The following is a 25,304-nucleotide window of genomic DNA, read 5'->3' as shown; positions in this document are numbered from 1 at the left end:
GAAAGAGCAGCTGCTATTCTCATGCACCATTAGCCCTCTGGTTCATATGAGGCCATGGGGTAGGAAAAGGCTCCGATGCCCAATGCCTATAGAGTTATAGGGTATATGAGCTAACAGCAAGGCTTATATCTGCCCTACGGGTGGGACCAATAGAAACAGGAGTTTCTTATAGTAAAACAGGATTTGGGGAGCACTGCTCTTGCATGGATGGAACCATCAGCTTCCTTTATGCCAACTGCATTCCATGACCCTGTTGGCTGTACCCACATAGGAAAGTATATGAGCCCAGATATCTTCTGAGGATTGGCTAGTTTTGTGTCTGTAACTGAGTGTATGTCAATTTCTCATTTTCCACAACAGCAGGAAAATCATTTTCAAAGTTCTTTCCTAACCTCATATAACATGTTTTAATAGCCAGAAAAAAAAGTGCTGCCAGGAGGGTTCAAATCTATTCTGCTAATATTTTCTGAGAATATTCTAATCACCTGGCATTATGCCACTGGCTGGATGCTTCTGCTGGTTTTGTAAGTTTGAGCAGCTTACTTAAATATTCTGAGTCTTGGTTTCCTCATCACATATATATGTTATTTGTAACATGAGATTAACTATACATTGACCACTTAAAGTTATTAAGATTAAATAGGATCATGCTTTTCAACAAACCAAATAAAACTTGCCTCACTGCCTAGAATCTAATAAATGATGAATGAATGTCAGCTGACACAACAGTGATGGCAATATGATATTGATGAATTTACACCCATTAATCTGGTATGTATTTACTGAACAGCAATCATAAGCCAGGTTGGTATTCAGTAAATATTTATAAAAAATATAACCCAGGTTTATATTCTTGGGGTACAATAGTGAAAACAAATATAAAAAAATGTTGGCTTTGTGGATCTTAAATTACGCCATTCTTGAACACCTAGTTTGGCTTAGAATTCTGAAAGAATAATATTTAGTAAATAATTGTTAGTAAGTCCAGTAGCAACTTAAAAATTAATGAATAGGCTCTTGGCCAATGTGGCTCAGTTGATTGAGTATCATCCCATGCACCCAAAGGTCACTGGTTCGATTCCCAGTCAGGGTATATATCCAGGTTGCAAGATTCAATCCCTGGACGGGGTGCCTACAGATCAATGTTTCTTTCTCATCTCTCTCTCTCTCTCTCTCTCTCTCTCTCTCTCTCCGCTCTCTCCCTCTCTCCCTCTTTCCCTCTCTTCCCCCCTCTTCCTCTAAAATAATTTTAAGAAACATTTAAAAGTAATTAATGAATAGGCTAAAGTCTGATACTGAGCAAAAACATCCAACTTTTATGTTTTACATATTTATGGAAGGTAGATTTCTAAATTATCTTTTTATCTAGCAGTAAGCTCTTATGATCTAGGGTGAAACTAACCAGATTTTCCTATTTAACAATAAAGCCATATGTCTGACAATGAAAGTTTGCTTATGAAACGAAGTATTTGAATTGGGGATTGTCTCAGAAAGTCTCACACATATGGTGCCCATATCTATGAAATCACCCAGGGGAAATTATAAAGAAACACATCCTGTATGTCACTCCCTGAGATCAACATATTCCCTCAGTAAATCTGGCTCTGAAATGTGCCTTTTGCCCTGTGGCCTGGACTGAGATGCTGTGTGCGGCCATCAGGGCAACACTGCAGTACCTCGCAGAAACAGAAAGGTTCCGTTCTAGCCACATTGCTTCAAGTTACCAGCAACTTTGCCCAGGCTTCAAAAGGACATTCTGTAGACGCCTATGATGTCAGGTGGTGTTCCCACTTCAGCTGTGGCCCACAGATGCTTTGCCAACACTCTCTGTCCACGTGTGTTGATAAAAGCAAGGAAAATGTGAATAATGGAAAAAGAATAGCAGGCAGTTCTTTTGCTGGCGATGGTGATTTTAAACACAAGTGAAACACACACTTCAGCTTCTCCCTGGCAGAGGGCTTTCGTCCCCTTGAAATGTTTCACGCTTGTGAGAATGACTCACGTCTTGGAAACAGACAGGTTCCAAGTCTGGTGCTCCCAGCACCTTTCGGCATTGGCTAACGCACCCTGTGGGAGATTTAAGCGTCCCAACAGCTGCTTGAATTAGCAAGGGATGCTGTGCTCTAGCCTTTCACTGAAAAGATTTCACCATTCTCCAGCAGCCTGAATTTTCCAGTTGTGCTGTGATGACCTTTATTAGGCTCGAGTTGTACATGTTATGCTCGCTCTGTCTTTGGGCTGTGCAATGCCCTAGGACCCTGCTGGTATGAGCATGAGCTGGTGGGAGGAAAAGAGACTGCAGGATGCCCACTCTCTCTTTTAAAAGTCCCGAGTGGAAGCGACCCATCTCCAGTTTCCGAAGGCTGGAACACCAGGGCCACAGCAAGCAGTCTGTGCTCCAAAGGAGGAAGCATACTGGTGAGCAGCCACACTCAGTGTAATGCAGACCCACCTCAGTGTATGACCACAGGGACTAGGACGGGAATGGTGCCTCTTGGAGCTGAGAGCAACGTGGTGGCCACACAACCAGCAACAACCAAGATAATAATACAAGATAATTGAATGCTATGTGGACATGCAATTTTAAGCCTTAATGTGGAAGAGGGAAATACAGATGGCATATCCAACAAGAAATTTTGCAGGGATAATTGCTGAGCCTAAGTTACCATTGAAAATAAATTAACTTAGCTTTCAAAGACTAGCTGAATTAAAGAAAAAGCTTCAACAGTAATTACATGTAAATATAATGAAAACCCTGAAGTCGGTGTGAATGACTGAAGATGGGGACACTGCATTTATATCAATTCCTCATTGCAGTTCATTCCTGGAAGAGTTCCTGAGTTATACCCTTTTATCATAAACTGGTAATGTGGTGAGTAAATGGGTCCCCTGAGTTCTGTGAGCCGCTCTAACAAATCCATCCAATCCAAGGAAAAGGGGGTCTTAAGAACCTCTGATAAATAGTCAGAAGCACAGGTAACAACCTGAGCTTGAGACTGGGATCAGAAGGTTGTGGGATGGAGGGCAGTCTTGTGGGACTGAACACTTAACCTGTGGGATCTGACAGATAGTGTCAGAATTAAGTAAATTGTAGGACACCCAGCAGGTGGCCAGAGTATTGTTTATTGGATATGTGGGCAACCTCCTCCCCGACACACATTGAAATTGGGTCCAGAAACCCAACAAGAGAAAATAAATAAAAAGGTCTTACCAGGCACCTCTTCTATGCTCAGGCTTGACGATGCTTTGGAAAACACAGAAAAGTGGTCCTTCTGATATTCTAGTTGTTCCAGCCTGAACCAGGAGATACACAAACTGTAGGGAGGAGTACAAAATTGACTGTTAAGAGCTGAAATGTGTATCAGGTCTAATGTGTTACAGCTTTTAAGAGGATGTGAAAGTTACCTGTTGAAATTAAGCATGATGCTATTTCTTTAATTGATGATTTATTTCTACAAACATTTATTATATGCTTACTGTGGTCCAATAAGGTTCCTGATCCCAGTCTGGTGTTAGTGTGATGGGTGTAGGAGACAGCCATCCGAAAAAAAAAGAATGCAATGCAGACTTACAGGGGCTTTGATAGATGTCTGTGCAGGACACCTAGGCATGACGCATTTTTAATGTCATTAGAGATGTTGGAAATAATTGAGTCTAAACTCCCTCATTTAACACATGAAAAAAACTGAGGCCCAGAGAGGTAAAGTGACTCTCTAAAGGCTACACAGTTAGTTGATGAAAGAACCAGTACTAGAATCCAGGTAGGATACTTGATCTCCAACCTCAGCTGGGTGCATGGAAAGGGTGAGAGCTGAGGGATTTGCACTAGAGATAGGATGAAATGACATGAGCAAATCAGTAAAATCTCTTCTGGATTTGTTGCTGGTCAGTATTGGGGATGAGGAGAAAACATGGTGTAGAAAGAAAGATGACTGGCTCACTAGGAAATTTAGGTTTCATACCTAGCTATGACCACATACATAGAGTGTTACCTTAGATAAATGATCTAACACACTAGAAATAACGGGTTCCATGTATTTGTTTTAACACATTGTGGTTTTCAATAATGCGATGGGCCATCATGTCATCTGATTCTTGAAACAGCCCTCTGAGGTGTCATTCATAGGAGGACATCCTTATATTCCCATTCTGCAGATGAGCAAACTGAGATGTAGAAAGTCACACAGCTAGTTAGTGAGAAACTCGAGGTTAGAACTCCTGAATGCTCCTCATCTAATGATAACCATGTATACAACAGGTGCGGAACAAGAGTCATTAACCAAGAGTATCTTTGATTATATTACAGATGCATTGTGAGAGGTTTCTATGTATCCTGAGAATAATTGGAACCACACTTTTTGGAGTCTCTCTCCTCCTTGGAATCACAGCTGCTTATATTGTTGGCTACCAGTTTATCCAAACAGATAATTACTACTTCTCTTTTGGACTGTATGGTGCCTTTTTAGCATCACACCTCATCATCCAAAGCCTGTTTGCCTTTTTGGAGCACCGAAAAATGAAAAAATCCTTAGAAACCCCCATTAAATTGAACAAAACTGTTGCTCTTTGCATCGCTGCGTATCAAGAAGATCCAGACTACTTACGGAAATGTTTGCAATCTGTGAAAAGGCTCACCTACCCTGGGATTAAAGTGGTCATGGTCATAGATGGGAACTCGGAAGATGACCTCTACATGATGGACATCTTCAGTGAAGTCATGGGCAGGGACAGGTCAGCCACTTATATTTGGAAGAACAACTTTCACGAGAAGGGTCCCGGTGAGACGGAGGAGTCCCATAAAGAAAGCTGCCAACATGTCACCCAGTTGGTCTTGTCCAACAAAAGTATCTGCATCATGCAGAAATGGGGTGGAAAAAGAGAAGTCATGTACACGGCCTTCAGAGCCCTGGGACGAAGCGTGGATTATGTGCAGGTAGGTTTCCGAATTCCTGCCAGGGCAAACATACATCCAAATAAAGCAGCTTTTGTATCTCTCCAGTCATATGCTTATAGCCCATCCTTGTCACTTCTGAACACAGTGCCCCTTTCAGTGCATTTGAAAACAGCAAGACTGTTGAAAGCACATTTTGAAAGAGGCAGGGAAAAGCCTTGTAAAACTGTTAAGACTATCTATGAAAATGCTTAACTTGTGCAATGCTGTTGGTTGGAAATCAAGGTTATTTTGAACAGGAGACACTTCCTACTTTCTCTCCCCTTCCCTTCCCTGCCCCCCTTGGTTCTGCCAAGTCAAATCCAACGTCATTTTCCACACTCTTAAAATTCCCAGCCTTGTAAGAAAATAGTGTCTGCCGAGCAGAGGGTCTTGAGGGAAAAAAAAATCTGCAGACCCAAAGGAAGGCTATAAAATGGTGTTCACAGAGACCTGGCCAAATGAGGGTGATGAGAACGATTTTGATTGAAAAGGGTAACGAATTCAAAACAGACAAAGAAAAGAAATATGAAACAGGGAGAAAAAGGAAAAACCTTCCCCGAGCAAAACCGAAGTAATGTTTATTTCACTCCCCAAACAGCATTACCTCACTCACTGCAACTTGACCTTTGAAAGCATTTGTGATGGTGTTTGCTCACATGAAAATTAGGCTGGGCCGTGTCTCGTTAATTTCCTGACTGCTCACTTGTAGGGTTTCTCCTCTCCTAGTCCTTACTGAAGCTTTTTTCTTTAGGATGCTCATAGATTCTGGCCATGATGATATGAGAAGGAAGACATGTCTCAGGTTTAAGAAATCTTCCTTTTCTCTTAAGGGTACAATCCTAGGTTTTAGAAGACCCCATATACCGTGTGGCCTTTATTGCCACAAAGTCATGCCTAGTGGGTCTCTCTGTAAAATGGCATGGGAAAGGACACTGGCTTTAAATTAGCGCGTGTGTGTGTGTGTGTGTGTGTGTGTGTGTGTTAATTTTTATTTATTTCTACGGAGAGTGGTCTGTTCCTTGCTCCTTTTCCTGTGCTGCCTGAGCACTTTGAGTGCATTTCTCTGATGGCAGCCTCTTGTTTTTGTTGTTTTTCCCCCTCAGATTTAAAATTGATTTTGAGAGAAAGATTTGTTGTTCCACTTATTTATGCACTCATTGGTTGGTTCTTGTATGTGCCCTGATAGAATCCACAACCTTGGCATATAGCAGTGGTTCTCAACCTTCCTAATGCCGCAACCCTTTAATACAGTTCCTCATGTTGTGGTGACCCCCAATTTCATTGTTACAAATTGAACATAATTAAAGCATAGTGATTAATCACAAAAACAATATGTAATTATATATGTGTTTTCCAATGGTCTTAGGCGACCCCTGGGAAAGGGTTGTTCGACCCCCAAAGGGGTCGCGACCCACAGGTTGAGAACCTCTGGCATATAGGAACAATGCTCTAACCAACTGAGCTACCCTGCCAGGGCTTAGGGCACTGGCTTTAGAGTCAGTTGACTGAGGTTTGAATCCACATATTTCTACCTGGATGACTTGAGCAGGGCCATTTCCCTGAGCCTCAGTTTTCTGGATAAAAGAAAGCAATCTTACAAGGGTTTTGAGGTAATGGTTTCAAAAAATATGACAAAAGTGTACAAAAGTAGCAAAAGTTGTTAGTGATGGTGTTAATATTATTACAAGTTTCCTATTATTATTATACCAGAGGCCCAGTGCACAAATTCATGCATGGATGGGGTCTCTCAGCCTGGCCAGTGATTGGGGCCAGTTGGCCAGCAGGAGGGACTGTGGGAGGTTGGCTGGCCCTGGGAGGTTGACTGTGGGAGCTCACTGACCACCAAGGGGCAGCTCCTGTGTTGAGCGTCCGCCCCCTGGTGGTCAGTGCGTGTCATAGCAACCTGTCTACCGGTCATTCAGTCACTTAGTCTTTTATATATATGTAATCATGTAATTCTTAAAAATTATAATACATGTCAGTTGCTACAACTGTTAATTTGGGTTAATATCTGAAGAGTTTGGGGGCATTTCTTCAGTTGATACCCATCTGCATATTGATTTCTCATTTAGGGAGTTGATAGAGTTTCATCCCCAAGTTTCTCCTAATTTCTAGAACTTTCACAATTAAGGTAGTTTCAGCTAACTCAGGACATTTTATACCTACTTACATTGTGCAACTTCAGGCCTAGATGAGGGATGAAGTGACCCATTTAAAGGAAGGGATGACTGGGGAACTTGCGTAGGATTGAAAAATGATGCCCTGGGCGTAAAATAAGAAAACATCTGTTGATATTTTGCTTTTAATTGTAGTTAAAACAATCACTTGTCATTTCTAATCAAGACACGATTGTGTGTGTTTTTCTCCTTCTTATAAAGCTGCTCCTCCCAAACCCCCTTTCCCATCATTTTTGTTTTGAATTTTGTTTGTATCCTTGACAACCTGACATTGTGCCTGTCCAGGAAAAAAATAATACACAATATGAAATGTTGGAGTAGGCTTGCTGCTAGAGCCCTAATCAGCCCAGAGACCTTTCCTTCCTTCAGGCTGAAGCCTCTGGAGAGATTGACCCAGCAACAGCTGGTAATTGGGAGCTGAATCCTCCTGGGATTCTTGGTCCATTTCAAGTACTCAAGGAAGTGTAAAACACACACACACACACACACACACACACACACACACACACACACACACCACCTTGTGGCATTCTGAAACCAGGTAGTTCCATCCTGCCATCCCTCATCAATCAAATTCCCCAATATTTAGTAGCCAGGTATGCCCTGTAACATTCTGACTGACCCTGGGTCTGAGAGTTGCAGAGGAGAAGCCACAGAAAGACAAAGGAGAGAGTGGGTACAGGATTTTGGCTACTAAGCATTACAAGTGACTAACCCCCGAACGTGGAGTTCAGGTTTATTAGGGAAGGAAGGAAGCAAGCAAGGCTCAGGTGCTTATACATAAGAGAAAATGATGCTAGGGACGAAATTGACCATCTGTTCACTATCTTGCTAACCTGGCTGGAGAACACTGCTTCACTGTGCAGAGACATGACCAAAATGGTTAATTTCCAGTTGCAGCTGGGTCTTTGGCACTGGTCAGCACTCTTCACTTGATCTTGAATAGATAGATGTCTTTCTTATTGCTCTCATGACCTATTATTGCATACCTTCATCATTCTCCCAGCTCCCTACCCAAACTCCTCCCTGCTTAACTACTAACAGATGACCTTGCCTCCTACGAAAGAGAAAAGCAAAAGTATTGGTTCTGAAGGCCATCAAGATTTTCTTATTCTCTCCTATTTACAGGTTCAAGGGTATCTAACCTCACCATCTATCTCAGGTTAACATTTCTACTTCTACTCCTGGGCTCTCCGGGTCAACTCCCTCTGGTCTCCTCCAGAAAAGGATTTATTTATATCAATTACCACCTCCATTTCTCTCAGTGTTTATCTCTACTCCTCTTTCTGACTACTGTCTCAGCCTTAAAGCCACTCAAATAATTAACAACGACATGGAATATGGAGGAAAGTTTTAGTCTAGGACAGTGATGGTGAACTTTTTGAGCTTGGCGTGTCAGCATTTTGAAAAACCCTAACTTAACTCTGGTGCCGTGTCACATATAGAAATTTTTTGATATTTGCAACCATAGTAAAACAAAGACTTATATTTTTGATATTTATTTTATATATTTAAATGCCATTTAACAAAGAAAAATCAACCAAAAAAATGAGTTCGCGTGTCACCTCTGACACCCGTGTCATAGGTTCACCATCACTGGTCTAGGAGAAAGCCAGTGTGGTAGCAAATTCATCTAAGATGCTAGTGGCTGCTTTCAGAGATGGAGAAAAACAGAAGACAAATAATAAAGTGAGAAGAGAAGATTTTTCGGTATTTGCTAACTCAGTGTTCACAGAAGGTTTTCATTTTTAAATCTAGGTATTTTCTGGGGAAACTTTTTCAAAGCAGGACAGATTCTGACCTATCTAGGTATGGTTTAAGATATGGCAAAAGTCTTTGATCTTTTCAAAATAGTATTTATATTAGCTTTTTATTTACCAAAGTAACACTTATTTAAAAACTATAGAAAAGCACAATGAGCAAAATTAAAATCATCGGTAACAAATACATGACCCATAGATTATAAATTTTAGTACTTTCTGGTGTATACCTTTCAATTTTTCCCTTATTTTAAAAAAAAATTTTGGGATCATATTATATTTACTTTTTGTTCTTTTTAATACTCAATATCAGAAGACTTTAAGTATCCTTTGATAGTTAGATTATATAATTGCTTTATTCATTCTTATCTCTTATCTCCAAACATTGCTAAGTGCCAACATAAGTGGCCACCAGTCTGTATGACAAAGGAAAAACAATATTCCCCAATGTGTGCATTAGGGATTTAGCAGGTAGAGAATGTACAATAAGCATGGACATTCTCTAAAGGGAAGAATATAAGAGGCAATTTTATTTGGACTGTTGGCCTTTATTTAATTTGGCAGCACCCTAGGTATCCAAGATCCTTTGAACAGGAGAAAGACTAAATCATTCATAAGAGTTGACCCTCATTATTCATGGGTTCTTCATTTGTAAATTATGCCACTCGGTAAACATATTTGTAACCTCACATCAATGTTTGCAAGTACTTTTGTGATCATTTGCAGACATGTGGAGTGGCAAAAATTTCACTCTAGCAAGACCATGCTTTGCCTTCTTGTTCTAGCTTTTCTACTGTAAACAAGTAACTTCCTTACGGGCTAGGTAGTACTTTAGTTTTCACATTCTTGTGCTTTTTTCCCTTTGGTGATGTAGCTCTTTTAAATGGCCGCAAGTGTAGTCCTGAAGGGCTCTCTAGAGCAAGAGGCTGCAATTGCTTTATGGAGAAAATATGTTTGTTAGGAGAGCTTTGTTTAGACTTAATAGGGCTGTTGGCCTTCTAGTCAATGTTAATGACTCATATAGTGTATTTAAACATAAATAAAACAAAGTTAGGTAATGATCAGTAGACAAAAATGTTGTGACCAGAGGCTTGGAGGAAGCTAACCCTATATTCTTTCTAGAAGCAATTTTTTGGTATTTGCTAATTCAGTGTTCACAGAAACTGTAGAACAGTCACTACCATGAGTAATGAGCATCCACTGTATGCAATATGATTGGTTCCTATTCTGACTAGGAAGTCTAAGCAACCAAAATATTCTGAGGGCTGATTTTGAGAGAGTTATATGTCTCCTTGTATCCTTCATTTTAGAGGATAAGATTAATAGCACACTGAACTAGAAATGGGGAAGTGTGAATTCTAACTCAACTCTGCTGCTTACTTGCTATGGGCCTCAGTTTTTAAAAGAGTGAAACTTCCCTGACAGGTGTGGCTCAGTTGATTGGGCTTCATTCCGTGCACCAAAAGGTTGCTGGTTTGATTTCCAGTCAGGGCATGGTCAGGGCACATGCCCCAGTTGCAGGCTCCATCCCTGGTAGAGGGGGCGTGCAGGAAGCAGCTGATCAATGTTTTGCTCTCACTTCGATGTTTTTCTCTCTCCCTCTTCCTTCCTCCCTCTTTCTAAAAATCAATTAAAAATATATATTTTTAAAAGTGAAACATAGAGACTAGGCATTTTAGACTTGGGTCTTAGAATTTAAAAAGCATTTGGTAGACTAAGTGATATTTCTAGAGGAAGTTTTTATTTAAATTACAGTGAGGTAGATTAACTTTCAGATCACTGAGACAAGTTGCAATGGACTTAGTCTAATAATTTATAGATGATTATTATGGATAGTTTTAGACACAAAAGATTCTCCTTATGTAATTCATTCCCATGATTTTATTAGAGATTTTCTCTATTGGTCCATCTATTTGTGGTAAGGAGCGTTATTCTTTAGGTATGCATTTACTTAGGAAGTATAAGCATGTAAGAATTATTACTTAATGCTAATGGCATACTCCTCTACAGTCCTTTGTAATTTACAAAGTACTTTTATAGGCTGTCTCACCTGGTATCTCAATGATGGGAAATGGCTTGTTCATGGTGGTGGAGGTAGTCAGACACAGACTTAAGTTGAGACTTCTTGATTCTGAGGGCATTTGTTCTTAAAATAAGCAAATCTTGGCGAATGAAAAAAATCCAATTATGTTTTACATTTTTATACAGTTAATGTTATTTATAACACGGAGATGGAGGCAACCTTTAAAATCTACTAGAATTAAAAGTAGGACTTAGAACATATTTAATCTCAACTTTTCATTATTATTTTTTATTTTGGGAAAGAGAACCCTTCTGCTGCAACCAATTATTTCTGTCCCAAGGCAAAGTTTGCTTGTAAAGGCCTGATAGTAAATATTAAGCTTTGTAGGCATGTGGTCTTTGTTGCAACTATTCAGCTCTGCTCTTTTAGTGTGAGAGCAGCCATAGATAATATATAAGTGAATGAGTGTGCCTGGGTTCCCATACAACTTTATTTACGGACATAGAAATTTGAGTTTCCCTGTGTTACAAGATATTCCTTTTTTTAAAAAATTTTCAACTGTTTCTAGATAGGAAAGAGGAAGGTTACCTCTTGGCTAGGATAGTGAAGAAAGAAGAGAGATGGTCTCATGCACTTTAGTTGATGTTTTGTGGTTAAAAATGAGGTGGCTAGAATCTCCCAATAATGTCTTTTTGTCTTGACATTTTCCACTCATTTTAGTCAAAATTCATGTGGTGGAAACAAATCACAGTGACACATTCAGTGTGGACAGAGAGATGTTGTGATTTGTGCTCTCATAGTTTCCGGGGTACATATCATGTCCAGTAGTGTTTCTCCAGGTGAGGTTAAACTCTGTGAACTGGCGAATGTCCTCCCCCACAGCTTCTGGCCTAGAGCCAAATAGGCAACTGACATTCATGATATTACATACTTTTTATTAATTAGTGAGGGGACAACTGGAAATCCTGTTCCTGCTATTACTAATCATACTCTTTACACACTAAAAACAATAATAGTAGGTCCATGAACATACATGCTTTTCCAGACTTCATAGCTGGTGGCTTTCTATTGGCATTCAATCACCAAATAACATCCAGAAATTGAACTTCTTAAGGCTCTTTAACCTACTATAACCAACTCCTTTCCAAGGGATTTCTGAGAGCTTTCCTTTCCAGCGCAGTTAAACTCACCAAGCAAACAGTCTCTCTCTGAGAGCTCCTGGCACTTGGAAACTGGGAGGGGCAGGGCCAATTGAAACACGCAGAACCTCAGAAGTTAGGTTCAAGTTTAGTCATTTCAAAGAGGCAGTTGCCTTGGTCTGCTTATGCTCACAAGCAGGCGGAGTTACTTGAACATTAATTCTAGATTGCCCCCTTCCTGTTGTTTTTAGTCTTATTTTAGCTTTCTGGTTTTACCTTTCCCAGCTTGAGTCAATAGAGGTGGGTGTGGCCCTAAACTCTCAGGATGCTGGATTCTAAAGGCGGACTGGACTTCTGCCTTCGCTTTCTCTACCCTCCCTACAGGCCTGCCCGCCTCCTAGCCAATACAAACCAATGATAGACAAGGCATGGCAGAGGCAAGCACTGCCTCGGAGGAGTTTGTTTAGGTTTCTGAGGCTTGGGTTGAATGGGTGCAAATCCAAGTATTAGTAAAATCCTATTTTCTGCAATGAAAAATTAATGCTTAACTGTTTCCTAAATTTACCTCCCTAAAGTAAGTGAGACCATCCTGGACCAAAGTAGAATGTAATAATGAATGGACTTTTTTTTATTAGAAAATGGGTTCTTCTAAATGTTAAGTAAAATTTTAAAAATTCAGAAGTTAACCCTGAAATTGCTATACTTAGTTCTTAGATCACCAGTGAGATGTTCAGTTCACTTTTTAGAACTGGATAACCTCATTTGCTCACTTTAACCATGACTTCCAATAATGCATTTAAATTGGTGTATTCACCAACTTTCTTCCTTAATGCTTATTTTATTTTCAGGAAAAAAAATAGCTATTAGTAAAATTGACACATTTTTTTAAATGCTGAGATTTCTACATTTTGTTGTTTGAAAAACCAAATCCCTACTATTTTTATGAAGTAGTTTGGAGAACTGTAAAGATATATACTGGTGATATGAATAAATTAATCTTGATTAAATCCATTCAGTATAGTCAGACTTGATGGCAAAATAATGGGAATTACAGATAACACCCCCCATTGCTGCCAATCATGTCATTTATTGTTTGATTGGGGGTATGAAACTGGTTCATTTCATTGCCTGTCCCTTCTGATCACTCGTTATCTACTAAGATCCTACTGCATTTCCCAGAAAAGAATACAGCGTTTATTAGCATCATTCAGGAGTAGAGAGGCGGCAGCACTTTTCCTACTTCTGATTTTCTTTGATCTTGTGGAAGAAGCACCATCCCACACATATGATTCATCTGTGAGAAAAGGTAGTAGCCTTTCCCAGCTGTCTCACTCCTTCCTCTCTAAGAGAGAAGTGACTTAATCTGATTGAGTATGGAAGGAGGAAGGGTTAGCCTAACTTCTCCTTCTTCCTTTTACCTAGAAGTGGGCTATTGCCAAAGAGCAGGCATCTGTCATACCTTTAAAAGGAGCATGCACTGTATCTGCAGGAGGAGGCTGGCCTCCTTCAATGCTATTGACTATGTAGGTAATACTGTTTTATACTGGGGAACATCGTTATGAAGCCTGCTCTTCCACAGACATAAGGCCTATTCTCTGTCAGCTTTATGGGCATACAGTTGATATTTTGGTTTCTCATCTGCCTTATTTTTTTTTTCCAATTGGTTCAGAAATCAGAGTGCAAAAAAAGTACTGTTTATGACTCTGTCCACTTTGGCCTCCCGTGGAAATTTCTGTCAGGGGTCTAACAGGCATAGATCTTCTTGAAGTGAAGTCATAGTGGTTTGGTTTCAGAATTCCTTTAAAAAAAATCCATATAACATTGTTTGTAAGAACATTTCAAGAATGGTTTAAAATAATTCACACCTGCTTTTATACATAAAGGGCTAGATGAATACTTGAGTACTTTAGAATCTAAAAGATGGTCTGAATACCTTACTAGTTCCCTTTCTGATGCAATGTCATCTTCGAAGCCCAAGTCATGGACATCTTGCCTCAGAAATATACACCCGACTGGCAGGAGAATTTTCTGTCTTTTATTCATCACATTAATGGGGGAATAACTGTTAAGTGTGCCTCCCTTTTAATACTGTCTTGGGTGTATTCCTATCATCATTCAAACCTGAGGGACAAGTTGCCTAAAAGCCTTATTTAAGACATTTGAAAAAGAAAAAGGACATCTAAAGTCCTTGGGACAAGGACCAAAGTTGGGAATATCCATGGCAAATTGGGACAAGCTAGTTACCCTATAGGATAACCCAGCACATCGCTTCAGCTGTTCTAACCAGCTATATTAATAACTTAAATACTGAACTTGATGGAAAACAAGCTCTTTGTATTGGCCATGCTATAACAAACTCATCCCTGTGATATTTGTGACCAGAAGGCTGAAGACATAGTATCTATGCAAAATGTTGGCTGTGTGAATCGCTCTTATAATTCTTTATTTTCTTTAACTCGTTTTCCTTCTTCTTTGCAGGTTTGTGATTCAGACACCATGCTAGACCCAGCCTCATCTGTGGAGATGGTAAAAGTTTTAGAAGAAGACCCCATGGTTGGAGGTGTTGGGGGAGATGTCCAGGTGTGTAGTATGGCTTCGCTTTTGCCTGAGTCACTTTGGTAGAACTCTGATTCATTGATTCATTGATATGCATTTACTAGACCAAACTCTGTGCCAGGTATTACACACTAGAAGTGTCTTGAACCCAGTTTACTGCCTCTTTGTCTAATTGAAAAAATTTAGGATTTCTTTGATTAGTCCTGGCATATAATCCATGTCTTTAGTGGCTGATAAATTATGGTCTTGAGCCATAACTTAATGTTTTGGTAAAATCTGTTGTTAGAGTTCATTTAGTTGACAATAAAATAAAATGTGGCAGGAGATGGATTCCCTATCATATACCTATGTCTTTAAAAGCTGACCAACTTGTGATTGATCAAAAAATCTAAATGGGAAAACAAAGAAAGAAAAGAGAAACATCCAACTCAAATTTATACTAGTGAAAAAGATAAAGGAGCAATTGATTACTAAGTGGGCTTTCCAATTATTTATTTTTTTACTAATTATTCTTTATCTCACATTATTTGCTATCAATGGAGAAATAATTAGTGAAACAGATATTAGAATGGGAAAATGAATATGCAAAAGTATGTTAAGGTTAAAATGAGTTCTTTGCAAATGTGAGATTAGATTTTAGCAAAATGTGAAAAGCACATTGAAATTTTACTTTAAAGTTTAGGTATTATGTTGCTGTATAATCCATGTCATATTTTTGTGGTGATAGTAAAGGCAAAGAAAATGCACTACAATGGACAAAAAGTTGCCTGGTGGTAAAAAGGAAGCATGTGAAATCGAGATGAACACAGAACAAAATTGAGACAGGGGAGAATTTAGAAATATTGCCAAGAAAAGCTGATAATTTTGAATAGCCTTTACATGGAGCATTATTTCAGGATTCAAGTTTTGGAGGAAGGCCAAAGCAAACCCTTTTATCACTGGCATTGCAAAATATCAAGGAAGAGAAGGAAAATTTATAGCCAAGGATTAGATGAGTTGGAAATTAACCAGAACAGGAGGCAATAGAACTTGAAAACCATCACATCCTAGATGGCAGGAAAGTGTCTGGAAGAAGAATTTAGGGACTGAGAACTAAAGCCTAAAAAAAAAAAGAAAAAAGAAAAATCTCACTATTTTAATAGAACAAGAACAAAAAGCATAGCAAAAAGAGAACAGAGAGTGAAGTAGAAAATATTTATCATCAGAAAGTCCCAATGCATGCACACAACTTATCAAATTAATCTAGTAAAATAGAATCAGAGTCATTAAAATATAATGTCAAAAAGAGGAAGGAACCCGGCCAGTGTGGCTCAATGGTTGAATGTTGACCCATGAACCAGGAGGTTAGTTCGATTCCTGGTCAGACGACATGCCTGGTTTGCAGGCTCCCTCCCCAGGAGGCAGCTGATCAACGATTCTCTCCAATCATTGATGCTTTTATCTCTCTCTCCCTCTCCCTTCCTCTTTCTGAAATAAATTTTAAAAATCATATTTTTTTAAAAATAGAGGGAAGAAGCCAAAATAACAAACCTTACTCTATTAAGTAACCTCAGGATGGTATGGCTTTTTTGTTTTGTGTTAATCCTCACTGGAGGATATTTTTCCATTGCTTTTTAGAGAGAGTGGAAGGAAAGGAGGGAAACAGAGAAGTGGGGGGAGAGAAACATGGATGTGAGAGAGACACATTGGTTTATTGCCTTCCCCAACCATGTTGGGAGATCAAACCTGTAACCCAGGCACATGCCCTTGACCCTCAACACTTTGGTGCACAGGTCAACACTCAAACTATTGACCAGGGCAGGATGGTACAGATTTTTTTTTTTAAATTTTAAGAGCAATTATATAGGGGGTCCCAAAATTCACGCAAGAGGTAATTTTGATAGAAAACACAGGTTTATAATAAAAATTGTAAATTTTTTATTGATTCATAAAGTATACAGTATAGGGTTATGTATGGAATAGCACATCAGGTAAATGGCCTCCACAGATTTGCTGGCACATACGCAAAGTCGTGGTCTTCTTTGGTCTTCATTGTCCCTGCTCCTGGGCCATAATTGGTACTTGGTAATGCTTATCAAATTGAAGGGATTGAAATCAAAGGGCAACGGATATTAGAATCTGATTCAATAAACCAAGTAAAATTAGGCTTTTATTTATTTTTGTTGTTGTTGTTAATGGTCACGCAAAAATTCAAATCTTGCGTGAATTTTGGGACACCCTATACATATATTTTTATTTATTTAAATTCTTTATTGTTGAAAGTATGTTGGTATTTTTAACTAAGGCTTACCTTCTACTATTTTCTCCTTTTTGCAGATTTTAAACAAGTATGATTCCTGGATCTCCTTCCTCAGCAGTGTGAGATACTGGATGGCTTTTAACATAGAAAGGGCCTGCCAGTCTTATTTTGGGTGTGTCCAGTGCATTAGTGGACCTCTGGGGATGTACAGAAACTCGTTGCTGCATGAGTTTGTAGAAGACTGGTATAATCAGGAATTTATGGGCAGCCAATGCAGTTTTGGTGATGACCGGCATCTAACGAACAGAGTGCTGAGTCTGGGCTATGCAACAAAATACACAGCTCGATCCAAGTGCCTTACGGAAACACCTGTCGAGTATCTCCGATGGTTAAACCAGCAGACCCGTTGGAGCAAGTCATACTTCCGAGAGTGGCTGTACAATGCCATGTGGTTTCATAAACATCACTTGTGGATGACCTACGAAGCGGTTATCACTGGATTCTTCCCTTTCTTTCTCATTGCCACGGTAATCCAGCTCTTCTACCGGGGTAAAATTTGGAACATCCTCCTCTTCTTGTTAACTGTTCAGTTAGTAGGTCTCATCAAATCATCCTTTGCCAGCTGCCTTAGAGGAAATATCGTCATGGTCTTCATGTCCCTCTACTCAGTGTTGTACATGTCAAGTTTACTTCCCGCCAAGATGTTTGCAATTGCAACGATAAACAAAGCTGGGTGGGGCACATCTGGAAGGAAAACCATTGTTGTTAATTTCATAGGACTCATTCCAGTCTCAGTTTGGTTTACAATCCTCCTGGGCGGTGTGATTTTCACCATTTATAAGGAATCTAAAAAGCCATTCTCAGACTCCAAACAGACAGTGCTAATTGTTGGAACGTTGCTCTATGTATGCTATTGGGTTATGCTTTTGACTCTGTATGTGGTTCTCATCAATAAGTGTGGCAGGCGGAAGAAGGGACAACAGTATGACATGGTGCTTGATGTATGATCTTACATTGATTGACATTTGCAATCACACATGGGGACACAAACAAAACCTTAGTTCCTGTAAAGACCGTACAGTATTGTGGCATCAGAGAATGCCACCACAGGAGACATATCACTGCTGCTGGGACTTGAACAAAGACATTTCTATGGGTTTATTTTGATTCTGCCAAAGTAAAATGATACATCAACAAGAAGAAACTCAGATGTAACCTGTTATTTCTATGAAAATGGGAAGAATTCTTTGTTTATGCACTTTTCCCTTACTGTACATCTGCCTAACAGTGTTTTGCCCTATATACCTCACTAGCCATGCTTTATGTGGGTTATCATGGAAGAAAGGATTTTGGAAACTCAAGGAAACGTTCTTACAATGTATACAACCTAACTTATGGACTGTGTTGATAGCTAATTGTTTTTTAGAAAGGATTTTCTGTTTAACTCTACCAAATGAAATGCCAAAGGAAATTTTAAGGCCGTTGGCTGTGCTGTATTTTTATATAATTGTACTGTGTTTTAAAATTTTGTATGCCCATTTTAAAAACAAATCTTGCATATTCTATATTTTACTTCTCTGCCAAAATACACCTGTTCTTCCTTTATAAAAAAATAAAATAAAATAGGTTCTAAAAAAAAGTTCAAACTTATAAAACCTACCCAAAATGTGAAGCTTGGTTGACGGATGTTGTTCATGATAGAAAGAATAAAATGTTTCTCTCTCTACCTTTTCAAATTGAATAGTTTATTTCTGTGAAAAAGTATTTAAACTTCCAATATTTTAACTTTTTAAAACTTCTTTTGGAAAAGGCCAATAATATCTGTCACACCTTGGGAGTAAAAATACATACTTATGTGTGAAAGAAAAAGTAAATAAATGAAAATCAAGGCCAAAAGGGTAGAAAAGTGCAATTTTTTTCATAAGATTAAAAAAAAAAGGGAATGCTCAAAAGAAAACACTGGGCAGCCAGCACTGGACATAACATGCATATCACAGATGAATAATTGAAGATTCTGGCAATGGTTTCCCAGGCTGAGTAATAGGGGAAGTGGAAAAATTATCTGTATAACTTGGACAAATACAATGAAATTAATTTTGTTCTGTGGCTTGAATTCACCAGATCCTGTCTATATATTGAACATGTTTTACCTGTCTTTTCCAGCTTGCCAGTTCACTTTGTGTGTTAGCCAGAGGTTTCCAGGATTTAGTTGGATAAATTAAAATAAATGTAAAGTGTACAGATTCAAAATGGCTGGTTTAAGCTCCAATTATCAGCCTCTTTTACTTTCTAATGAGGCTTTTATTCTGAATTATTCTACGGATAATTTCATCTTTTCTGCTGACCAACATAAATATGTTTACATAGTAGAAATGATATCAAGGTTTAATAACTATCAAAAATTGGCACATGAAAAATTAACAAACCAGATGCCTGTAGTCTAGCTAATTTCGCTTCTCCAGAGCCTCAGTTATCCAGTCTGACTTGACACGACCCATCTTGCTTTGTAGCTGGTGCTGTGTAGACCTGTGTTAAAAACACAATTGAACCCATGAATAGTTGCATAGAAAGTATGGTGAAGCAGAGTCATGTGGAGAAGTGTTGGACCATGTGCTTCCTGCTTTTCTGCTTTTTTCAAGCAGACATCCACGTTCCATCTATCCTAAGAAAAAGATGCACATTCTACCTTTGGAATACAACAAGGTACATAACATCCTTCCACTCCATCTCTCACTGATTGGAGAGCTTGTGGGAAACAAAACACCGTGCCAATAAATGAGACTAAAACTTGAGTTTGCCTTTTTAACTATTTATGTTCTAAGTTAAGCTTTGATAACATTCAAATGTCAAATTCTCTCATTCTTATAGAAGATTGAATTAATTGCCTGTATTTATTTTAGCAATTATTCAATGTATTTCCAGTATAGGATGTATAGTATAATTCTTTTTGTAAATAAAATATTTTTGATAAGATTTTTGTGTGTTTTTTTTCAAGGGAATGGGGAATTTCAAACAAAACATTACCTGATTGTAATGGTATGGATTTAAGAATGGATTATATTGGGGGGGAGGGGCAAACGAAGACTGGCCTGTTCCTTATCTCTACTCTTCTACTTTCCTTTACAGCAGTGTTTTTTTTAAAACAGTACTTTATGATAGCAGGAAAACAGGTTTTCAGAAATTTGTTATAGCATTATAAATAATAAAATATTTTGAGAGCAATAATTGAATTATGGTATTTCCAAATAATGGAACATTATTACCCATTAAGCACAGTGTTCTTAGAATATGAGGATATTAGAGAAATGATAAATTAAAAATATATACGCAATTTATACAATAACATTCCAATTTTGTAAAAACATGTTTAAATGTGGTTATCTCTACTATTGAGAATATGATTGCTTTATATTCCATATACTATTGTATTTTCCAAATACCCTAATCATGTATTGCTTTTCTAATCAGAAAAAGGACAATGAATATTGCTCCTTTAAAAAACAAAAGTGGATTGGGACATCTAATAACATTTTCTGGTTTGAGGCATTTTGGTGGTAATTTTTCTATTTTACCACTTATACCTCAAATTTGTCTTTTATTCCCAATTTTTATTATCAGTTACTAAGAATCCTTCATTACCTTGTCACAATCACATTAAAACTATAGCCACTGAATAGTATTATATGACTTTTCAACTCTGCTATTGTAGCACAAAAGCTTCCATAGGCAGTATGTAAACAAATGTGTGCTGTATTCCAATAACATTTTATGGACACTGAAATTTGAATTTCATATAATTTCCATGTTGCAAAATATTCTTTTAACATTTTTACGATCATTAAAAAAATTAAAACTTAGTTCATTAGCATTACCAATATGGGCGGTGGGTCAGATTTGGCTTGTAGGCCATATTTGAATGACCCTGTTCTTTAGGAATCTGTTGACTTCTTTGTGCTATTGCACAGCAACACCTAATATTTGAGCACACACCATGTGTCAGGTACTGCCAGAAGCACATTGTATAGACTATTTAATTCTCATGTCAGTACCAAGGGGGGTGGGGTGCGGATTCCCTTATGTATTACCATTCTACAGGTGAGGACTCTGAGGCTTAGAGATTTGGTACCTTGGTATCCTAAAGCTAGCAAATTCTGGTGCTAGAATTGAAGTCTAGACGTTATGATGTTAGACTTACCCTTTGCATTAGTGCTACTCAGTATGTCATCCACTGTCCAGAAATATCAGCATCACCTGGAAATTTCTTAGAAACACAAATTCATGGCCTCAGGCCCACTGAATTAAAATCTCAGGCTGGGACCAGGAATTAGTGCTTAATAAGATCCCTAGATGACTTTTATTTCCAGTAAAGTTTGAGAAACATTGTTCTAATCTAGCATCTCAGATTGTTCCCCTCAAACCAAGTATAATTTCTATGGTCGTTATTAGTGAACAATTCAAATATTTGTATTTTCCTCTGGAACTTTTCTTTTAATATTACATATGAATGTTAGCAGATACCTGGTTTTAATTAAGTTTACTGAATACCTGTTAATGAGCAAGAAATCAAGGGGTGTGGATTTTCTCTATACTCATAGAATTTGTAATTAAGAGGGATAAGATAATTACACAAACATCTGATGCAAAACAGAATAATAGGGGTCTATAGGGTGACATATGGATATAAAAAGAAGGAATGGAATGCACAATTAGCTCTGTAAAAGGCTTCAAGATAGTGTAGAGTCCAGGTGATTCTTTAACTTAGAAGGCTTCAAGATAGTGTAGAGTCCAGGTGATTCTTTAAGGATGTGTAACTTAGGAACAAAGAGGTGTGATTTTGATATGTAATCCTTTGAACAGAACTAACAAATTTAACTAAGGTGTATGCTGTATCTAATCAACAGTTCAGACTTAGCTGTAGAATACACACTTGAAGGTGGGTCATAGACCATAACACAATTGGGAGAAATGCCCCAATGAGGTGTTTAAGTTGGACAGATCACAGATATTTTTGAAGAGGGTGCTAACATGGTTGTAAAACAAACTACTTGATGGTGGTTTGGATTTGAACATCCCACATAAACAGTTATATTTGGAAATATGATTTGGTTCAAGTGTAATCATAAACTGGTACTGTGTTCTTCCGATAGGATCACTTTCATCACATTCCCTCCAAGCCCACCTCCTGTTTCACATCCTCAGTTAATGGATGGCACCCGACACTGCCTTCAGCTTCTTTTACTTCCCTCTAACCGCTAGTCCCTACAAGGTTGTGATTCCTTCTTTGCCATGTCACTCAAATTCATCTCTCGCCCTTGTTAAGATGTTCTGTATCTCTTACTTGAATTGTTAAAAACACCTAACAGCCCCTCTTTATCCCATTCCTCTCTCACTCAATGGATTTCCTACATTTCTGTCAAAATGATCCTTCTAAGATTTAACTCTTAGGGCCTGCCTTATCCTTGACTTCTGCTTCTGCAGATTCAACAATCTGTGGAATCAAAAATATTTAAGCCCTGGCCAGTTGCTCAATGGTTAGAGCATCGGCTCAGAGACTGAAGGGTTTCTGGTTTGATTCCCGTGGGAGGTTTCAATTCCCAATCAAGGGCCCGCACCTTGGTTTCAGATTCAATCCCCAACTGAGGCGCCTACTCAAGGCAACCAATCAGTGTGTCTTTCTTACATCAAAGTTGTTTTTTTCTCTGTCTGTTTCTCTCTCCCACTCCCTCCCTCCCCTCCACTCTCCCTAAAAATCAATGGAAAAATATCCTCGGGTGAGAATTAAAAATATATATATTTGAAAAAAAATATTATGTTGTTGCTGACATGTACTATGCAGTTAAGCCTGTGATGTTTGCATCTGTACTGAACATATACAAACTGATTTTTTTCTTCTCATTACTTCCTAAATAATATAGCATAACTATTTACATAGCCTTTTGCATTGTACTAGGTGTTAAATAATCTAGGGATGATTTAAAGCATACGGGAGGATAGAGTAGGTAGGCTTTGTGCAAATGCTACACCATTTTATGTAAGGGATTTGAGCATCCATGGATTTGGGTGTTTGAACAGGTCTTGGAACCAATTCCCCCAAATGCTAAGGGATGACTGTGCAAAGGTTTAACTTCATGTCTTTGTCAACAAGAAAAAAAGCATGAAATCTTTAAGAATACATTCAAAGCTGATTATCTATATCCTCTCTAGCAGACCTCTATCCTGTTATTTTTTCATGGTCTTACTAAACTAGGTTTTTTGCTCTCTCTCGCGCACACATTTTGCCCTTTTCCTTTATCACTGTTCACATTTTGTTTTCAACCGGAAATGGCATTTCCCCTCTCCCCCACTTCTATATCTACTTGTCAAAATTCTTTTATGTCCTTCAATCAAGGCATAACTTTACTACTACCTCCTTCTCCCAAATACCTTCAGCCTAACTAGATCTCTCACTCCCCTTCACTCCAGTATTTCATTGTATCTCAGCCATGCAGCCCAGACTTTTTCTTTTGCCCTGTGTTATGACTATTGGTGGACAAAAAGGTGTTTGAGCCTGTGGCTATGCTTTCGTAATTTTTAAAATCCTCTGTGCTGACTAGCACAGTCAGGTGCTCAAAATTTGGCAAATAAGCAAATGAATATACAAAAGAACGAGGAAGGAAAATGGACTCAAATTATGATTCTTTTTTTAAGGAAAGTTTATCGCATTTTTGGAGCTTTGCTCTAGGACAAGCTTTGGGATGTGAGGGCTACACTTGCTTTATGCTTTGGGCAGCAGGCCCATGCCTCTGTCACCAGAAAGAGAGTAGCACCTTAGCACGGTCCGCCATTCATTCAATAGTTTTTGAGTGTGATTATGTGCTAGACCTCACTGGGATTTAAGAAATAATAAATTAAGATTCATGAGGGGAAACAGCAAAAAAAATTATGCCCGCCTTCAAGAAATTCTCTGAGTTTCTCTAGCAAGCCATGCTCCTACATTCATGTGGGCATTTCCAAAAGCTCTTCCCAATCCCACTTCCCACCATCATCTTTGATTACTTAACTCCTATTCTACCTTTCACCCCCAGTTCAATCATCACTTCCTCAAGGAAGCCTTCTACAACTCCCAGGACCGGGCTCATTCCTTTACTACATTCTCTTAAAGAACACCTTTAATGTTTATATTTTATTTTAATCTCTATGATTCCTTGTTAATATCTGTCTCTCTTATTAGAGGACTAGAGGCCCAGTGCATGAAATTCATGCACGGGTAGGGTCCCTAGGCCTGATCGGCGATCAGGGCCAATCTGTGGGTCGACCGATGGGGCGATCAGGGGGCCCCTGCTGGCACCCGCCTTGGCTGGCCTGGCGTCATCCACTTGCCCACCCTGCTCCCCGCCACCGCCACCAGTCACCTCCCTCTGTGACACCTGTTCCCATGTTATTTTGGCCTGGGGCCTGCAGGCTGCGGGCAGCTCCTGCGTTCAGCATCTGCCCCCTGGTGGTGAATATGCATGATAGCGACAGGTTGTTCCACTGGTTGTTTCACCGTTCAGTCCATTTGCATATTAGGCTTTTATTATATAGGATAAGCTCAGTGGGGGAGGAAATGCATGATATAGTGTCAGCACTACATCCTCTGGTATAATGTTTGTCTCTGGTACATAGTTTGTCTCTGTGTAGAAATTCAATAAAATTTTTGAACTGAAGAAATGGGTGAGGAAATGAAATTCCCAATATAGCTGAGAAATAGTTAAAGAGGTGGAGTTATATTTAAAAAAAAAGTCAAGCTCCTAGCTTTTCATTTATAAGCTACTCCTTCACCTCTGGCTAGACTTATTCTAACTTATGATAGGAAAAGAAGATAGAGATGTTGGAGGTTTTATCAGTTTAGGGAAAGGAAAAATATGGCTAGGAGGCTGTTTTCAGGGATGAGAAAGGTGAGGTGGCAGTTCACTTAAATTTCTGTAGTGAGGATGCACAGACCCTAACAAAAATGCCATTTTTAATTTACTAACTTAAATGTTAAATGCTACATTTCCTATTTCTGTTTGTGGTTCATGGTTTCCTTAATATAAATTGTTGACACCTGTTCCCATGTTATCTTGTTTCCTGTAATATAAAACTAGTCCTTTCATTAGGCAAAAGCATTTCTGATACTGCTTTGTCTTAAAAATATAAAATATTATGCTTAATAATTGCTTAAATGAAGCACATGCAAAGAACTTTCTTTTAAAATATGTTATTTTAGAGAGAGGAGGAAGGGGGAGGGACAGAGAGAAAAACATCAATGAGAGAAACATTGATTGGGCACCTCCTGCAACGCCCCCTACTAGGGATCGAGCCCACAACCTGGGCATGTGCCCTGACTGACCAGGAATCAAACCCACCCGAGACCTCTTGGATGATGCTCAACCAACTGAGCCACACCGGCCAGGGCAAGACTTTCTAATAAATGAACATCCTATCTAATAAAAAGAAAACATGGTAATTGCCCATCC

At 38.8% G+C, this 25,304-nt stretch overlaps 1 protein-coding gene across 1 annotated transcript in view; it reads left to right on the top strand.

The window, feature by feature from the left end:
- HAS2 (hyaluronan synthase 2) overlaps nucleotides 1–18,553 on the top strand; it is a 29,121-nt gene extending 10,568 nt beyond the window's left edge. Inside the window, exons 2-4 of the mRNA XM_005885867.2 lie at nucleotides 4,307–4,933; nucleotides 14,511–14,612; nucleotides 16,905–18,553. Of these exons, the coding sequence (XP_005885929.1) occupies nucleotides 4,307–4,933; nucleotides 14,511–14,612; nucleotides 16,905–17,834 (1,659 nt within the window). The 3' untranslated portion in view covers nucleotides 17,835–18,553. The remainder of the gene's footprint in view (nucleotides 1–4,306; nucleotides 4,934–14,510; nucleotides 14,613–16,904) is intronic.
- The last annotated feature ends 6,751 nt before the right edge of the window (nucleotides 18,554–25,304 follow it).

This window comes from Myotis brandtii, unplaced genomic scaffold (assembly GCF_000412655.1).
Source record: "Myotis brandtii unplaced genomic scaffold, ASM41265v1 scaffold931, whole genome shotgun sequence".
Taxonomy (NCBI): domain Eukaryota; kingdom Metazoa; phylum Chordata; class Mammalia; order Chiroptera; family Vespertilionidae; genus Myotis; species Myotis brandtii.
The sequence above is the reverse complement of the archived record's forward strand: the minus strand, read 5'-3'. Positions and strand labels throughout refer to the sequence as shown.